General features: G+C 43.3%; 1 protein-coding gene across 3 annotated transcripts in view; it reads right to left on the reverse strand.

Moving 5' to 3' along the window:
* The window catches only part of LOC122549324 (collagen alpha-1(XV) chain-like), a 265,827-nt gene that overhangs the window by 178,520 nt on the left and 68,133 nt on the right, over nt 1-19,174 (reverse strand). The window contains exons 1-2 of one of the 3 annotated variants that reach the window (XM_043688955.2): nt 11,419-11,986; nt 8,888-9,435 (exon numbers count right to left, since the gene is read on the reverse strand). In XM_043688955.2, the coding sequence (XP_043544890.2) occupies nt 8,888-9,435; nt 11,419-11,767 (897 nt within the window). In that variant the 5' untranslated portion in view covers nt 11,768-11,986. Of the gene's footprint in view, nt 1-8,887; nt 9,436-11,418; nt 11,987-19,174 lie in introns of those variants that run through there. The other 2 variants (XM_043688954.2, XM_043688956.2) reach the window with 2 other exon arrangements.

Consider the following 19,174-nt stretch of genomic DNA (forward strand, 5'->3'; position numbering starts at 1 on the left):
TAAAGAGAGGAGCAGAGATTGGGATCAGTTCAAAGGATGAAAAATGGAATATGTAAAGTGAACTGCTGTGAGTGAGTTAATATTGACCTAATTCTTTGGTTTCATCAGAAATATTTAGTGCAATGACAAGCATGGTAATTACAAATCCTGGGGGGTACTCATTTCCTGCATTTTGAGAAGATAAGCTCACTTGAAGGGGGCACTTGCACAAGATTAGAATGTCTTTGTATCTCTGACCCACAATAATACTTAGGTCTTCTATTACTTTATGATGACATTGATAGATTGTGAAGTTGACATTAAAGCAAAAGATACTTGGAAACCCCCATCTCAATACTCAGTAACATTGAAAACAAATGTGTACAATTTATTTGGCCATTAAAAGGGATGGTTTGAAAGAATCATAAACCAAGAACTAATTATTTTGTAGAACTTTTGACAGAGAAAGTTTAATTAGAATTTACCTGAAATTGGTAAATCAAAAGCCAACTCAATCTAGCAAGGTATTGTCAATTATTCAGATTAACTGTAGTAATACCTTCAACACTTGCAAATTTAAGAGATTCAAATTAGCTTGTAAAGTTTCATTGGCCAGTGAATGCAGCTATTAATATGAAAATATTGCATACATGAAAATATATGTATGTGGCATTTTTGTAATGTTAGGTAAAAAAGTTCACTTTTGGCAAAGAAAATTTATTTTCACTGGAAGGTGTTAAGATATAAAATAGCTGAAGATTGATCCTATTGGTTGAAAAATCACCTTACTAACAAGGTGAGGATTGTGTCTGGAAGAATAAAGAAAGTTGTACAAGGACATGTTCCCCCACAGAGCATGGTTAGACCATAACATCACTTGAAGAGGAATTGGATAAGTATTTGTAAAAGAAATGGGATTTGGCGACCTGTTCTAGTTGAAAATCCAGCAGCAGCACTGTGAAGGAGAATGGCTTCTTTCTGTGTAAATGTTGTCACCTTCCAAGACTGAGATTATAAAAGACTACAATGTCTTTGTTGTTATCGTGGTGTGTTCATATTCACACAACCTGGTTTTGTTGGTTCACTAGGGGGAAATATTAAACCCAAAGAGGTGGGTGCGAGTCAAGTGAGAAATTAAGACGGTAAAGATTTGGCATTGGCATTCTCACCTAGACAGTCATATATATTGCTCATGGAGGTTTGGTTAGGGAGGTGACAAGCCTGCTCTCAGCAGGTTGTTAAAACATTTTCAGGAAGTTGCATTCCTCCATTTTAGCAGGATTTCAACCCCTGCCACTAGAAACAAACAAATTGGAACAGGAATGGACTGACCAGCCCCTCAAAGCTGCCCCATCATTGAATAGGATCATGGCTTCTGGGTAATCCAAGATGGAGGACGGGAAGAATTTCTGGCTGTAAGAGCTACCACTTTTTTTGAGGTATTTTAGGTGTTGGAGGTGATTTTCTCAAATTCCAGGAGCAGCAATTACTGTTTTACATGCTGTTGCATGGTTTTGGAACTTTGGAAAGAAAAAAAGTCAAAACAACAGCAGTTTAAAAGGGAGAAGAGCAGACAAAGGAAGCACATAGTGAGGACAGTGCAGGAGAGAGAGAGAGACAGACAGACAGACAGACAGACAGCATAGTTATTGCCTTTGCTGTTTGAATTCATGTATCGCTGGACATCAGAGTGCATCTAGGAAAATTAACAAACAGTGAAATTCACAACTAATCTTGGAGGAACTGTTGGGCAAAGTTCACCGCACAGAATCAGATAAGGTAAAAACAATGACTGCAGATGCTGGAAACCAGATTCTGGATTAGTGGTGCTGGAAGAGCACAGCAGTTCAGGCAGCATCCGAGGTGCAGTAAAATCGACGTTTCGGGCAAAAGCAGAATCAGATAATTGTTGTTTTAAGTCTGTCCAAGAGAAAGGCTGCAGTAGTGATTATAGTGGATTCTTTCTCGATTATATGTTTTTGGAGATAAATCTCTTGATTAAACTTAAAATATAAGCCATAGCTATTAATTTAACCTGGGGCAGTGTTTGTAGAGGAATAAGATAGTGTTATTTTTTGGGTCTGTAGATTGTGAAGGAGCAAACAAATGGCCTTTGCAGTCATATGTACTTCTTGTCAGATGTGGGAGTTTAAAGAGAGTTTAAGGGTTACTCCAGATTATATCTGCCATAAATGCTGTTGGATGCGAATCTCATCAGATCAAGTGGATCGGTTGGAGAGACAGATGGAAGCGATGAGGAATTTGCAACAGCAACAGGATGTGATGGATGGCAGTTATACGAAGTGGTGGGGGGGGGGGGCGGTGCGGGGAGAAGTCTCAGATACAGACACATAGATGGGTTAACTCCAGGAAGGGTGAGAGAGGTTGGCACCTAGGGCAGGAGTCTTTTGTGAATATACCCATTTCAAACAGATATGCTGTTTTGGAAAATGTAGGGGGTGATGAGTTCTCAGGGGAACGTAGCACAAACAGCCAAGTTTCTGATATTGATACTGGCTCTCATGCAACGACGGGTATGTCGGCTTCCAAGAGATCAATTGTGTTAGGGGATTCTGTAGTCAGAGGTACAGACAGACCTTTCTGTGGCCAGCAGAGAAAAAGCAGAATGGTGTGTTGTTTCCCTGGTGCCAGGATCAAGATGTCTCAGAGAGGGTGCAGAATGTTCTCACGGGGGAGAGGGGCCAGCAGGAGGTCATTGTCCATATTGGAACCAATGATATAGAAAGGGAAAAGGTTGAGATTCTGAAGGGAGATTACAGAGAGTTAGGAAGAAATTTAAAAAGGAGGTCCTCAAGGGGAGTAATATCTGGATTACTCCCAGTGCTATAAGCTAGTGAGGGCAGGAATAGGAGAATAGAGCAGATGAATGCATGGCTGAGGAGCTGGTGTATGGGCAAAGGATTCACATTTTTGGATCATTGGAATCTCTTTTGGGGTAGAAGTGACTTGTACAAGAAGGACAGATTGCACCTAAATTGGAAGGGGACTAACATACTGGCAGGGAATACTGCTAGATCTGCTTGGGAGGATTTAAACTAGTAAGGTGGGGGGTGGGGCAGGGTGGGATCCAGGGAGATAGTGAGGAAAGAGAGAGAGAGAGAGAGAGATCGATCTGAGACGGGTATAGCTGAGAACAGAAGTGAGTCAAACAGTCAGGGCAGGCAGGGACAAGGTAGGACTAATAAATTAAACTGCATTTATTTCAGTGCAAGGGGCCTAACAGGGAAGGCAGATGAACTTAGGGCATGGTTAGGAACATGGGACTGGGATATCATCGCAATTACAGAAACATGGCTCAGCGATGGGCAGGACTGGCAGCTTAATGTTCCAGGATACAAATGCTACAGGAAGGATAGAAAGGGAGGCAAGAGAGGAGGGGGAGTGGCATTTTTGATAAGGGATAGCATTACAGCTGTGCTGAGGGAAGATATTCCCTGAAATACATCCAGGGAAGTTATTTGGCTGGAAGTGAGAAATAAGAAAGGGATGATCACCTTATTGGGATTGTATTATAGACCTCCCAATAGTCAGAGGGAAATTGAGAAACAAACTTGTAAGGAGATCTCAGCTATCTGTAAGAATAATACGGTAGTTATGGTAGGGGATTTTAACTTTCCAAGCATCGACTTGGACTGCCGTAGTGTTAAGGGTTTAGATGGAGAGGAATTCGTTAAGTGTGTACAAAGCAATTTTCTGATTCAGTATGTGGATGTACCTACTAGAGAAGGTGCAAAACTTGACCTTCTCTTGGGAAATAAGGCAGGGCAGGTGACTGAGGTGTCAGTGGGGGAGCACTTTGGAACCAGCGACCATAATTCTATTAGACTTAAAATAGTGATGGAAAAGGATAGACCAGATCTAAAAGTTGAAGTTCTAAATTGGAGAAAGGCCAATTTTGACGGTATTAGGGAAGAACTTTCGAAAGCTGATTGGGCGCAGATATTCGCAGGTAAAGGGACGGCTGGAAAATGGGAAGCCTTCAGAAATGAGATAAGGAGAATCCAGAGAAAGTATATTCCTGTCAGGGTGAAAGGGAAGGCTAGTAGATATAGGGAGTGCTAGATGACTAAAGAAATTGAGGGTTTAGTTAAGAAAAAGAAGGAAGCATATGCCAGGTATAGACAGGATACATCGAGTGAATCCTTAGAAGAATATAAAGAAAGTAGGAGTATTCTTAAGAGGGAAATCAGGAGGACATGAGATAGCTTTGGCAATAGAATTAAGGAGAACCCAAAGGGTTTTTACAAATATATTAAAGGACAAAAAGATAACTAGAGAGAGAATAGGGCCCCTCAAAGATCAGTAAGGTGGCCTTTGTGTGGAGCCACAGAAAATGGGGGAGATACTAAATGAATATTTTGCATCAGTATTTACTGTGGAAAAGGATATGGATGATATCGACTGTAAGGAAATAGATGGTGACGTCTTGCAAAATGTCCAGATTACAGTGCTGGATGTCTTGAAACGGTAAAAGTGGATAAATCCCCAGGACCTGATCAGGTGCACCCGAGAACTCTGTGGGAAGCTAGAGAGGTGATTGCTGAGCCTCTTGGTGAGATATTTGTATCATCGATAGTCAGAGGTGAGGTACCGGAAGACTGGAGGTTGGCTAACGTGGTGCCACTGTTTAAGAAGGGCAGTAAAGACACACCAGGGAACTACAGACCGGTGAGCCTGACCTTGGTGGTGGGCACGTTGTTGGAGGGAATCCTGAGGGACAGGATGTACATGTATTTGGAAAGGCAAGGTCTGATTCGGGATAGTCAACATGGCTTTGTGCGTGGGAAATCATGTCTCACAAACTTGATTGAGTTTTTTGAAGTAACAAAGAAGATTGATGAGGGCAGAGCGGTAGATGTGATCTATATGGACTCCAGTAAGGCGTTCAACAAGGTTCCCCATGGGAGACTGATTAGCAAGGTTAGATCTCATGGAATACAGGGAGAACTAGCCATTTGGATACAGAACTGGCTCAAAGGTAGAAGACAGAGGGTGGTGGTGGAAGGTTGTTTTTCAGACTGGAGGCCTGTGACCAGTGGAGTGCCACAAGCATCAGTGCTGGGCCCTCTACTTTTTGTCATTTACATAAATGATTTGGATGCGAGCATAAGAGGTACAGTTAGTAAGTTTGCAGATGACACCAAAATTGGCGGTGTAGTGGACAGCGAAGAGGGTTACCTCAGATTACAGCAGGATCTGGACCAGATGGGCCAATGGGCTAAGAAGTGGCAGATGGAGTTTAATTCAGATAAATGCGAGGTGCTGCAATTTGGGAAAGCAAATTCTTAGCAGGACTTATACACTTCATGGGAAGGTTCGAGGGAGTGTTGCTGAACAAAGAGGCCTTGGAGTGCAGGTTCATAGCTTCTTGAAAGTGAAGTCGCAGGTAGATAGGATAGTGAAGAAAGCGTTTGGTATGCTTTCCTTTATTGGTCAGAGTATTGAGTACAGGAGTTGGGAGGTCATTTGCAACTGTACAGGACATTGGTTAGGCCATTGTTGGAATATTGCGTGCAATGCTGGTCTCCTTCCTATCGGAAAGATGTTGTGAAACTTGAAAGGTTTCAGAAAAGATTTACAAGGATGTTGCCAGGGTTGGAGGATCTGAGAGGCTGAACAGGCTGGGGCTGTTTTCCTTGGAGCGTCGGAGGCTGAGGGGTGACCTAAGAGGTTTACAAAATTATGAGGGGCATGGATAGGATAAATAGACAAAGTCTTTTCCCTGGGGCCGGTGAGTCCAGAACTAGAGGGCATAGGTTTAGGGTTAGTGGGGAAAGATATAAAAGAGACCTAAGGGGCAACTTTTTTTACACAGAGTGGTACGTGTATGGAATGAGCTGCCAGAGGATGTGGTGGAAGCTGGTACAATTGCAACATTTAAGAGGCATTTGGATGGGTATATGAATAGGAAGGGTTTGGAGGGCTTTGGGCCAGGTGCTGGCAGGTGGGACTAGATTGGGTTGGTACATCTGGTCGGCATGGACGGGTTGGACCGAAGGGTCTGGTTCCATACTGTACATCTCTTTGACTCTATAACCCAATTTCCCACTTCCTGAGAGATCAAAAAAAATCTTTATTTGAGCACCAAAAATACCTACTGATGGAGCTTCCATACCCTGTGGGGATTACAAGTTCTAAAGATCCCAAACCTTCTCATCTCTAAACGATCAATGAGATGGCCTTGTCTTCAATTCCCCACCAGGCCAAGCCAACTTCTCAGTGTCCAGTTCCTTTAGAACTTTGAATACTTCAATCATATCACCTCCCATTCTTCAAAACTTCAGATGCATTTACTCTGCCTCTCATCATAGGGATAACCCTCTCATCCCAGAAACCAATCCTGTGAAGTTCTCCATACCACCTCAAAAGTAAAAATATTCTGCCTTCAATATCAAGACTAAAACTACACACAGTCATTCAGGTGTGGTCTTACCAAAAATCTTGTCACTTTCTTGAATCACTGTGGTTAGCTTTTTGAGCTGCTTATGAGAGGGTGGTAGGATGATGTTTGCTCATGGTAAGATCCTGCACTGGGAATCTTTTAATGTAGGGAGGTTGTTGTCCTGTATCTATCACTTTTTACTGGCTGACCAGGAAACTCTGTCACTCCTGCCACCTACCATAGATGGATTGGAAAGATTTACAGATTGTTATGTAACCTCTGTGGTCATGTTGGTATGACACACAGTTTCCATGGCCATCAAAACTTTCATTGGAACTTGAAGCCAGAGCTTCTGGCCTACACTTGGGATGCTACTATCTTCAACCTACGATAGCCCGTGCAGTGCTGTCAGGAGCAATTTTGGGAATTTGACCCAGCAACTCCAGATTATTTGCAAGTGGTAGTGCACCAGTGTATATGCTGCCTTTTTCTTCAAGGCAATCAAATTTGTGGGTTTAGGAATCACTGTTAAGGGAGTCTTGTTCAGTTGCGGCAGTACATCTTGTACATGATATCACTGCTGCCACCGTGCAATAGTGCTGAAAGCAATCAATGTGTAAGGATTGTCTGTGTACAGTCAGTCAATCAAGTGGGCTGCTTTGACTTGGATGCTGTCGAGCTTCTAGAGGGCTTTCATTCAGATAAGTGGAAAGGATTCCATTAGATTCCTGACTTTAAAGACGTGTAAACAGTGGAAAGATTTTGGGAGTCAAGAGAAAAGTTACTTGCTGCAGAATTCCAAGCTTTGGACCTGCTTTTGCAGACATAGTATTTATATGGCTGGACCAGCTAAGCTTCACCTCAGTGGTGATCCCCAGGATGTTGATGTGGAATTCAGAACCTGCCACTGAATGTCAAGAAGGGATGACTAGATCCTCTCAAGTTGGAGATGGTCATTGCCTGGTGTTTGAGTGGCATGCATGTTACTTATCACTTTTCAATCCAAGCTGGAATTTCACACAAACTTTGCTACATGTGAGTAAAGACTGCTTCAATATCTCGGGTGTTGTGAACAATACCAAACAGTCTGCAATCATCATCGAACATCCCAACCTCTAACTGTATGATGCATTGATAAAGTGGCTAAAGATTGTAGGAGCTATGGCATCACGCTGAGGAATTCCCTGAACATACTAAATACAGCAATGTCTGGGAGTGCCAACGTCATTGTAGCTGCTGTGCTGAAGACTTATATTCCAGAACTAATTATGTCCCTAGTCTAGTTGTTCCAGTACAACTACTGCACTGACATCTATACAGCAGTGTAGAAAAATCTTTAGGCATATCCTATTCACAAAAAGCAGAACAAGTCCAATTTGAAAGCAGAACAAATCTAATTCGGCCAATTACTGTCTGATTAATCTACACTCAAATTGGGAGCAAAACTACAGAAGATATTGTTGACAGTTTTATCAAGTATCACTTACTCTGCAAAAACTTACAGTTTGGATTTTGCCAGAACTGCATGTCTCTGGGAATCATGACATTCTAAGTTGAACATGGATAAAGTAACTAAGTTCCAGAAGTGAATCGTCCACCATTACAACACGTGTGTTACCATTGATCAGAAAAAACAAACTACTCCAGCCATATAAATACTGAGGCTACCAAGCAAGTCAGAGTGCAGTGTTCATGGTGGCTCACAGCACCTTGTGGACGGCAATTTAGAATGGACAATATATGTTGTCCTTGCCAGTGACATCTGCATTTCATGAGTGAATTTTTAAAAAAAAATGTATGCAAATAAACGCTTTGGAGCCAGGAGGAACAGGAGTGTCTCAACCTCAATTCAACTGACTAAAAATACACGCACCTCCAAAATCTCTAGCCAACTGGTGCAATCACCAATCATCCCTGTAACACCCTCAGTATCAAAAAACAAATTGAACCCATTTGATTTTTCTATTAAAGCACCATTTCTGTTCCAATTTTTGACTTGACACTGTTTCCTCTCCAACCCTACTTCGCACTTTGAACTTACTATAACTCCATCTTTTGATCCCAGCAACAATACTGCATGAAACCTGTACCCCAACAAACTTTACTTCCAACAGCCACTAAACCTATCTGCTCCTGCGCTGCAGTTTTTTCTGGGGCATTCCCTGTCTGTCAGGCAGCCAAGCCTGTCAATAAAACAGATTCTCAGGCAGGAAATCTGTTAAAAACACATGTGTGCTCCGGCCATCTGGGTTTCCCCAACCTTGTGCTCCAAATCCCTCTCAGGTAAATATTGAGACCACTAAGTTCTTTTCATAAATACTGTGATCTGAATTGTAAATACTTTGGCTGGTAAAATAAGACTTTAAACTTTTGGCCCTGCAATATTTCTCAGAGGTTTCCTGACAACAATTTTGCTAATATAACATAAATATCAGTGGTTAAAATATCAACCATGGACTTTTCAAGCTTTTAACACATTAAAAAAAAAACCTCCACGGCACTTACTATAAATTTGTTCAACCCTGCAGCTCCAGCATTCCCAATGAAAATTCCAGAACTTGGCTCAAAATGTAATGCTTCACGTGACCGTGTGAAGTGATTCTGTTGATATTCGTCGCAGTCCAAATACAAAGTGACAAGCTCACCCTCAACGGATAAAGCAAACCGAGTCCATTTGTTTGTCATGGGCGGCACTTCAAATGAGGCAACCTCATAGGAGGTTTCAGAACCCGATTCTGTGTAAAAAAGCACGATCTGTTGGCTGTTGTTCCAAACTGCAGATAGTTTCACTCCCAAGTAAATAATATTCTGGTAGGAATTTGTAATGGCAAACAGCGCCCCCCCATCGTCACTGGCTGGCTTGATGGTCACCAAGATTGCAAAGTCCCTGTAGAAAGACTGAGGTATCATAGTCTTCGTCAGTCGACCAATGTTTGCACCTGGCCCAAAACTGTACGCTGGAAAGCCTTCATATCCTGTGATGAACGCAACTGAAGGTGGCAAAGGGACTCCAATCAGGCCTGTTAAGTCAATGTGATCATTGGATCCTCTCTCTGCAATACAAGAACAGAAAGGTAAATGCTTTTCCTGTCACTGTTTAACCAATGTGGATCCCTTTCCATTGTTATGTTTACATTAAATATGCATCACCAGGGATTCCCAGATCAGATCTCTACAACTTTTGCAAAAGCTCCCACAGGATGGCACATTTACCTTTTGCTGATGTTACAGGGATTTGATCAGGAGAAATCATTAAAACATAGAAAATGGGAGCAGGGTAGTTCTGTCCTTCAAACCTACTCCACCGTTCAACATGGTCACAGCTAATTATCCAACTCAGCGCCCTGTTCCCACTCTCTCCCTTTTTTTTCCTTTAGCCCTAAGAAGTGTATTCAACTCCTTGAAAATATTCAGTGTTTTGACTCAAACAGTGACAGAGATTTTCACAGGTTCACCACTCTCTGGGTAAAGAAATTTCTCTTCCTCTCAATGGCCTCCTCCATATCCTTAAACTGTGACACCTTTTTCAGGACATCCTTCATGCATTAACTCTGTCTCGTCCAGTTAGAATTTTATAGGCTTCTATGAGATCCCATTCCCCATTGTTCTGAACTCCAGCGTATATAGACCTAATGATCCAATCTCTCTTCATATGTCAGTCCTGCCATTGCAGGAATCAGTCTGGAAAATCCCAGATATCAATTGCCTGGAGTTTCATGAGGAGGGGGGGATTGGGTTTGGGTGGGTAGCTGCTTTCCCTGGAGCATTGCTAGCAGACAGGAAGGGCAATTGGATTTTACCATGTAGCTCATTTGCACAACCTTTACACAGGGTGACATTCAATGCAGATGACTGGGATCCCACTCATCAGCAGGTAAGTTGGTGAAGACCATGCGCTGCCTCCTTTTGGGAAGGTCCTGCTGAATTTGATGCAGCAGTTGTCTAGAATCAAGGACCCCAGGGAAAGAAATATTGCCATCTCCTGCTGTGCTACCCCTGTCATGTCACCCTGCTCACCTCACTGGCAGAGCGCTGTCAGTGCCAATGAACTAGTAGCTGTGCAGTGTATGATGACGCTATAGGGGAGCAGTGGCTGCTGTTTAAGTAGCATGCATATTGTTGAGGGATCCTGGCCGCAGTGGGAGCAGGAGATCATGAGGGTGAGGAGGATAGAGACCAGCAGGAAAGGCAGGAGGCTGGCTCTTACTGGGCCTTTCTTTCACAGCACTGGGTCCTTCATTCAGACACCCAACCACTCCCCACCTCTCCCCAACTGGGAACAATCCCAACACAATTTGCTTTTCTTGCTCCTTGTGTGGCAAGACTGTACCCAACAATGGACGAAATGCCATCAGAAACAAATCAGGTCTCATCACCCCTTAGAAGGTGTAATTCACTGCCTGGAAAAAAACTTCTACATAATCAGAGGTTGTGAAAATGCTGCATAAATGATGTTCTTTCTTCCCTGTTTAGTATTTAAATGTTGCTTTTTTTTTACTTCACAAAATAAGGTCTTATCTAAATATTACCCTGAAAGGCCTTTGACCTGATTTGTAACTCCCGGCATATAACTAAATTATCACAGACACATAAATCAGGGCTTTGCAACAGCAGTGAGCACTAAACCCTATCAGGACAGGCGAGTGTTGAGTGACAGGAGAGCTGCAGTTACTGAAAGTTTGAAATTTTTAAAAAGCAGAGTTCTAGGTATACACAGCAGACTAGTTGCATTGTTAGACTTCTATGTTAAAGCAGTCTTCCTCCGTATAGGCGCAATAGAACTCGTGTGTTTCCAAATGGGTTGGCTTTAACTTCATCAACTCTTAATGGAATGCCTTCACGATCAGCACTGAAATTTTTAAAATACAAGTAAAATGGCCAGAATTTCAGACACTGGAACATCGCTAGGGAGGCTTTGCTATTTCAGCACAATGCCACACCTGTGTTCCAGTGTGCAGTGTAGATCAAACATCATTCCGATAAAGACAGCCTGACCATCCAGTTACCCCCCCCCGAGCGATGAAAGGACATGTTACCTGTCACATTCCTTTGCTGAAGTAAGCCAACACTTATGGATTTGGTCAGTTCCCCAATTGGAGTGTGCCCTTCCATTGAGGACACTTGAACAGAGTGCTCTTGGTGAGGAGGACCCAGGGTTTGGGTGACACCACCCGATCTAACCGTCGATGTGGACTGGATTCCTTGTCCCATTGTGGTTCCTGGTGGCCGGTCGCTGCTGGGTGATCGCATGCTTACCGGAGTTGTCGTGTCGGGAGCTGCTGTGGTTTTGTCTGTTCCCCATAGGCTGTACCACCAATCCCACTGTCCATGCGCCCCACCGCACAGCAGTAGACAGACGGAGACAGCTACAATCCCCAGAGGCATTGCTTTTTGTTTTGTAAAACACTGAAAATAAAAAGGGAACAAATCCTCCCGATGTTGCGAACCTCCTGGTTATTCTGCAATTCACTTTCCTACCATTCTGCCTTATTGTTTTCTGTCTGCAGATTCCCTGAGTCTAACTTAAGCATTTGAGCAGCACTGCACTTAATTCCAAGCAGTTCAATACAGTGCCAACATACTGTTGCACTTGGCTAAACTCCATAGGGAACCAACCAAATAATTCCATCAACTAAGAAGCTGTATAGCCTGTTGGCTGCCTTGCTCTTAAGTACAAGCCAAAGAGAATCAGCAGTTTCTTTTTCTACTGACTGCACATACCAATCGCATTGTAATTACCAGTCAGTGAGGAATAAGCTTCAAATAAGCTTCACACAGCATTCTCTAATAGCTTCAATCACATATTAAGACAGCTGTAAGTAAACCAAAGAAAATTGTATTGAGCCTATTCCCCAATGTGTTCCCACCTCGTCCTGATACACCCAGAGTCAGCTGAAATGACAGCAACTCACCCAGCAGCAAGATGGAGCCCATTAAGCTAGTTAAATGTGCAATTGGTAACAAATTCCCAAAGGTGATGCAATTTTGTTAAGAGTCGTGCAAGCCGCTACTCTGTGTCGGAAGGTGCAGAGGAAGGAACTGCACAGTGGGAGGGCACAGCAGTGTGAATCTAAAATGCAAACTAACCATTTAATGCTGCCAATGGAAAGCCTGAAGGCATTGCAGTCATCTAAGCCAAAGCAGAGCTCTGCAATTTTCCACAATGATAATATGGGCTGAACCTTCCAGACATGAGAGTATTTTCAGCAGTTGGGTCTTGTAACCAGGCCATCAGATCAGCACATTATCTGGAATTTTCCAGAAGATGGCCAGTGAGCAGGCTGCCTCTTGAGTTCCCTTGTCCAGATTAGGTTGGTGGGCAAGTTGAGGAGGAGGGAGGACCAGTGAGCGTGCTCTGATCCTTCACTGTGCCAGGTCTGACAGTGGGCCGCGGAGGTGAAAAAGAGGGCAAAGTGAAATGGCTGTGGGAAAAGGATGAGGGAACTGACAGCTGCCTTGTGCCCCAACCACTGCCTATGAGAACGGTGCCCAGGACCTCCGTTCACATTGGCACAATTCAGGCTGGCCATTGGCACCACTAGGTGGACAGATTGCACCTTATTTTCATGCCTCTCCTTTCTCTTACTGTGCAGTTGCCCTCTCATATTTGTTGCATTATATTGGGGCCCTTGCTATCAAAACTGCAGGAGCTTTAGCAATCTGCTGCAACTTAATAAGAGTAAGTGCACCCCACTGGTGCTGGGCAGATAGCTGTCACCACACACACGCTGCCTCCAGGACAAATAGGGAACGTGCACAGCATACCTTTTTTCCAATATTGCTCACTGCCCCACCTCCAAACTCACAAATCTCCTCAGAAATTAAGAATGAATTTACATTTCTCTAATGATTTTCACAATGTTGAGACACCCCAAAATACCTCACAGTTAATGATGGAGCAGTGGAATATTGTAATGTAGAGAAAAGTAATGATCAATTCATGTATAGTTACTGTACAATACCCAGTTCTCAAGCTAGCAATGGGATAAATGACCAGATGAGGTATCAGTGAATGTTTCTTGAAGGATAAATGTTAAGCAGGACATTGGAGACGGCATTCCTTTCTCTCTTTGAATAATGGCATGAATTTTTTTGCATCCAAGTGAAATGGTGGATGGGCCTCTCAGAGTGTATTACTGTGAGCCAAACTGAATGGTGTAGATTCTGGTGCTTTGCAAGTCTACTTTTGTAACAATTAAGCCTTTGTCCTTATCTAAGCAGCCTTTAGGCCTTTATAATATGTCCAACACATTCACACAACAGCTCTGAGCCTTCTCTTTACAACACTGTGCAAAGTAAAATGTCCAAGTTGGGATTTAAAAAGAAGGAAGGTTGTCCCTCTTTTTTTTTACCCTTAGAGTTTCTGAGGAACTTTCTTCAGTGCTGCCAGTGGAATGTGAATGGTTGGTTGGCCCTCTCCCTATCACTGTTTATGGTTCTGATTCCAAACATATCCTCTTTTGAGAAGTGCAGAAAAAGATTGAGAAGAAATAAGTCATTGTAACACTGTGTTCTCTGTGTCGCCAGCAGGAAGTACCCGAACAGGAGAAATCTAACAGAAAAAAACCAAAGAAAAGGAGCTGCTTTTCATAAATCACTGGCACATATGATGCCTAAGCAACACAATGAACTCCAGTAACCCCTGCTAAGGAGCATTTGGAACATAGACTTCTCACTCCCCCTCCTTGTTCCCGAAATGTTTAGCCAGATTATATCCTACTGTGCAATCACGGGGCTGTGGATTTAACACACTTGTAAAATGGGATCAGCTGCCTGTCATACAGTGCAATAATTGACTGCACTTGCGGGCAATGATGCTAGTCTCACTTAAAAGGCTCAAAAGGCACATGGGTCCCTCAAATGAAAGCACAAAATGCTGCAAACACTCAGCAGGTCAGATACCATCTGTAGGGGTGGAAGGCGAGACTAATTTTCACTTTCATCAGCATCCAGAAAGGGTGGGATTTAAGTTGGGATCTCCATGTGGAATGGGTTGGAGGTCAAGTCAGTTGCTAAGGAAACGAAATAGAGTGATAAAGATGAACACGGTAAAAGAATCAGTCATAAGTCATCAGGGGAAGAGTTTCTTCAGCATATGAGCTCCTAAAGAGAAGCAGAAAAGGTTGGAAGGACTCATTCGGTCAAGTCGTGTCTCTGGAGAGATGAAGTTAGTGTTGACATGTCAGGTCAATGGCCTTTCTTCAGAACCTGAAATGCTTCTTTTCTGTTGGGAATTTTCTATGTGGACATTCCAGAGATATGTAGTATAGAAACCCATATGGTGGGGTCACTGCTCACTCTCTTAGCATGCATGTTTGACAGTGCACCTTCCTTCATGCTCAATATGAACAGCCGCATTTAAATGAAACAATGTTGGTAGTGTGGCATCCGGCTGCAGAGTGATTTAAAGAATTTAAAGAGACACTGACACGAACAGACCAACAAGTACATGACTAAGAAATCTGTTGGTGAGGGACATCATTACAAAGGATGCCTGGCCCTGTTGTTATTACAATCATACAGGAACAACCACCTCTCCCTGTGATGTTATCGCTTCCTTTGGAACTAGGAATTACAGGTTGTTATGCTATAACGCGTGTTTCGTTAACATGAATTTGCCATAAAGTGACTAACAAATTGGGGACACTGTTTCAAAAGCATGAACATTTAAGACGCACATTGGCTATAACACGATTCCGGTCCCATGAGTTTAAATGGTGCGGCTACTTGTTTATAATGTGAGATCACACAAGAACGGAATTATCGTGTTACAGCAGAAGTGACTGTATATGTTAGGTTAACACTTCCAACCCCTTTAAGGCCTACTTCATCTCCTGGCAAGCCACTTCACACTCCTGGCTTCGTTTCCACAGCTGCCCTTTACCCAGCAGCCGGTCTGAGCACAGATCAGACGTGAACTTGCATTCACAATTTCCAATTCCCAAGAACAATCTCAGTGTGAACACATTCTCTCTGGTCTAGGGGCATTCATGATGGCCTCCATCTTTTTAGGGCAACTTGTGTAGTATCTCACCGTTGATTACACGGCCCACGTACTCTACGAAGTCTTTAAAAAGCTTGCATTTCTTCCTTTTTACTCCCTAGGCTGTGCACCTGCAATCTCTTTAGAGTTCCTTCTAAATTTTTCAAGTGCTCTTCTTCCAGATAATACTGGACCCCTAGCAACCCACTTAATATTTGATCCATGGCCCTCTGGAACAGAGCTGGTGCTGATGTAATGCCAAAGTCGCTTGTAGCGGAAAGGTTCCTCCACGTGTCACTGTCGCCAGCAGTAGCTGGGACTCCTTCACAACCCCCATCTTTAGGTAGGACTGTGACAGATTCATTTTCGAATATTTCTTTCCCCTGACAGTCCACTGAATAGGTCTTCAAAGCGTGTGGTATCGATCCACATTCAGGGCTGGGTTGACCATGACCTTAAAGTCACCACAACTCCTCACTGTGCCATCCGTCTTTAAGACTGAAACAATGAGAGTGGCCCATTCATAGAGATGTACAGCATGGAAACACACCCTTCGGTCCAACTCATCCATGTCAACCAAATATCCCAACCGCTGCACCTGTATTCATTTCCATTTTTACTTTCTTCCCCTCTACTTTAGGGAAGAACCTAGAAACAATCAGTTCCACCCCATCCTGACAGTTTGTTTAACTGAAACTCTGCTGACTCTGAGCCTTCTGTTTTTCCTGCGAATCTGGCTGACTCCTGGTCTACTCCCTGGTTGGTGGCATGTACCTTATGCCTTGGGTTGCACTTGGCAATTTCAGGTAATATGGTCCACTCGCTTACACCTGCGGCATTGGGTTTCTTGACTCCTCATGGCCATTCTTCCCCCATCGGTGCCATTCTACAGTTGGTACTATGATCTGCCAAGTCTCCACTATATTATGCACCCGGGCATCATCAGCCAATGGGATGCTTTGGTGCCAGCCAATTCCATCGAGGTAGCAATGTCCAAAGCTACTTTGAAATCCAGGTTTCTTCTTGTTAGTAGCTTCCATTGGATAGCTTCGTGTCAGAGGCCACAAACCAAATGGTGCCAGAAGGCATCTTGGAACAGCCCTCTGAGTTCACAGTGTTCCGCTAACCTCTTTAAGGCAGCCATGAATTGGGCGATGGACTCTCCTTCATGCTGCACCCGTTGGTAAAACAGAACTGTTCTGTGATCATCAGTGGCTTGAATGTGAAATAATTTCCCAACACTAAACATAGCCTTTGAAATGTGCGTTTCTCTGGTTGCACCAGACTCACAATGGTCTTGCTCCCGATGATACTTAAGAAAACCAGTACCATGATGTCCTCAGCCACTTTATTTGCCTTTAAAAGCAACTTAAAGCATTACGTGTATAAAGTCCAATTTTCTGACTCTTCATCAAATAGTCCCATTGCTCCACAAAGACCCCCATGCCATTTTTTTGTTTTCCCATCAGTGGAGATTTTTCCTGCCACTCAAGATTAGTAGCTGATCACAGCCTGAGTCCCATTGGTGAATGCTATCTGCATCAGCTGCTCCTTCACTGGCTGTGTTAGTGTGTCGTTCCTCCCTGGAGATACCTGCAGCCCCAGTGCCCTTGCGATTGCTCTCCCCAATTACTATGGTAGATCCTGAATGCGTACTTTATACCATAAGACCATAAGACACAGTGGTGGAAGGCCATTCGGCCCATCAAGTCAAGTCCTCCATTCAATCATGGCTGACGGACATTTCAACTCCACTTATCCGCACTCTCCCCATAGCCCTTAATTCCTTGTGAGATCCAGAATTTATCAATCTCTGCCCTGAAGACATTTAATGTCCCGGCCTCCAATGCGCTCTGTGGCAATGAATTCCCCCTTTAATTTTAAGGCTGTGCCCACGGGTCCTAGTCTCCCTGACTCACGGAAACGAATTTCCAGTGTCCACCCTTTCTAAGCCATTCAGTATCTTGTATGTTTCTATTAGATCTCCCCTCGACTTTCTAAACTCTAATGAATACAATCGCAGGATCCTCAGCTGATCATCATTCCTACCATTCCAGGGATCATCCGTGTGAATCTCCACTGGATATGCTCCAGTGCCAGTATGTCCTTTCTGAGGTGTGGGGCCCAAAGCTTGACACAGTATTCCAAACGGGGCCTAATTAGAGCTTTATAAAGTCTCAGTAGCACATTGCTGCTTTTATATTCCAACGCTCTTGAGGTAAATGACAATATTACTTTTATTTTCTTAAGCACGGACTCAACTTGCAAGTCAACCTTTAGAGAATCCTGGACTAGCAATCCCAGATCGCTATGTACTTTGGTTTTATGAATTTTCTCACCGTTTAGAAAATAGCCCATGCCTGTATTCTTATTTCCAAAGTACAAGACCTTGCATTGGCTCACGTTGAATTTCATCGGTCATTTCCTGGACCACTCTCCTAAACTGTCTAAATCTTTCTGCAGCCTCCCCACCTCCTCAGTGCTACCTGCTTGTCCGCCTAACTTTGAATCATCAGCAAACTTTACCAGAATGTCCCCAGTCCCTTCATCCAGATCATTAATATATAAAGTGAACAGCTGCGGCCCCAACACTGAACCCTGCGGGACACCACTAGCTACCATTCTGAAAAAGAACCTTTTATCCCAACTCTCTGCCTTCTGTCAGACAGCCAATCTTCAATCCATGCCAGTAGCTCACCTCGAACATCATGGGGCCTCACCTTACTCAGCAGCCTCTGGTGAGGCACATAATGAAAGGCTTTTGGAAGTCTCAGTGGATAACATCCACAGGGTTTCCCTGGTCTAACCTACTTGTTACCTCTTCAAAGAATTCTAGCAGGGTTATCAGTCATGATCTCCCCTTACTAAACCCAGGCTGACTTGTTCTAATCCGACCCTGCACTTCCAAGAATTTAGAAATCTCATCCTTAATGATGGATTCTAGAATTTTATCTACAATCGAGGTTAGGCTAATTGGCCTATAATTTTCCATCTTTTGTTTTGATCCTTTCTTGAACAAGGGGGTTACAACAGTGATTTTCCCCAATCATCTGGGACTTTCCCTGACTCCAGTGATTTTCCTCTTCAGCCATCAGCCCAAGTGCTCACAAACTGCTTCCCTCAACGTTATATCCTTACGTCTTTTCCAAAGTCTAGACGGCATCTCCTCAGACAAAAACAAAGCAATGTGTGCACACAGTTCATTGGCCAAATCCCATCCTCGTCACCAGTTGTTATGTTGATGCTTCCTTTGGAACCAGGAATTATATACCAGGGGGACAAATGGGGTTAATCTGAACAGGATCACTTTATTGGCAATATTCACATCTCCACAGTCAGTTCCAGACTGGACCCAACCTCTGCCCTCTTGGTCACCTGACCAGCTGTGTGTGTGTGTGTCTGGAGGAGTGTGCCTGTGTGTGTCTGGAGGAGTGTCTGTGTGTGTGTGCGTGTGTGTGAATGTGCATATGCGTAGGCAACTGATTATTTAGTTTAATGATTCATATGTAGCTTTTAGTTAGGAAATTTTAATTTTTCACTTTAAGGTAAATGAGCTGGTGAGAAAACTCTGAGCAACCTAAACAACTGCTTGATTGCTTGATCCCCTTCTGAATCTTGGTAGAGAAGGAATATCTAGAGCTGAATCCCTAAAGTGCTTAAATTATTCACAAAGTTTCCCAGATCAAACAAAAAATTTGAAAGCAACACGGGAAGGTCTCCAAGTATACATATAATTATCAGATCAAAGAAAAGTTTAAAACTTCAACAATTAGTTTACATCTTTATCCGGGATATCCTTGGGATGCAGC

The sequence above is a fragment of the Chiloscyllium plagiosum genome, unplaced genomic scaffold (assembly GCF_037043375.1).
Source record: "Chiloscyllium plagiosum isolate Xiang-an unplaced genomic scaffold, Cpla_swu_hap1 HiC_scaffold_4, whole genome shotgun sequence".
In the NCBI taxonomy this organism is placed as follows: Eukaryota; Metazoa; Chordata; class Chondrichthyes; order Orectolobiformes; family Hemiscylliidae; genus Chiloscyllium; species Chiloscyllium plagiosum.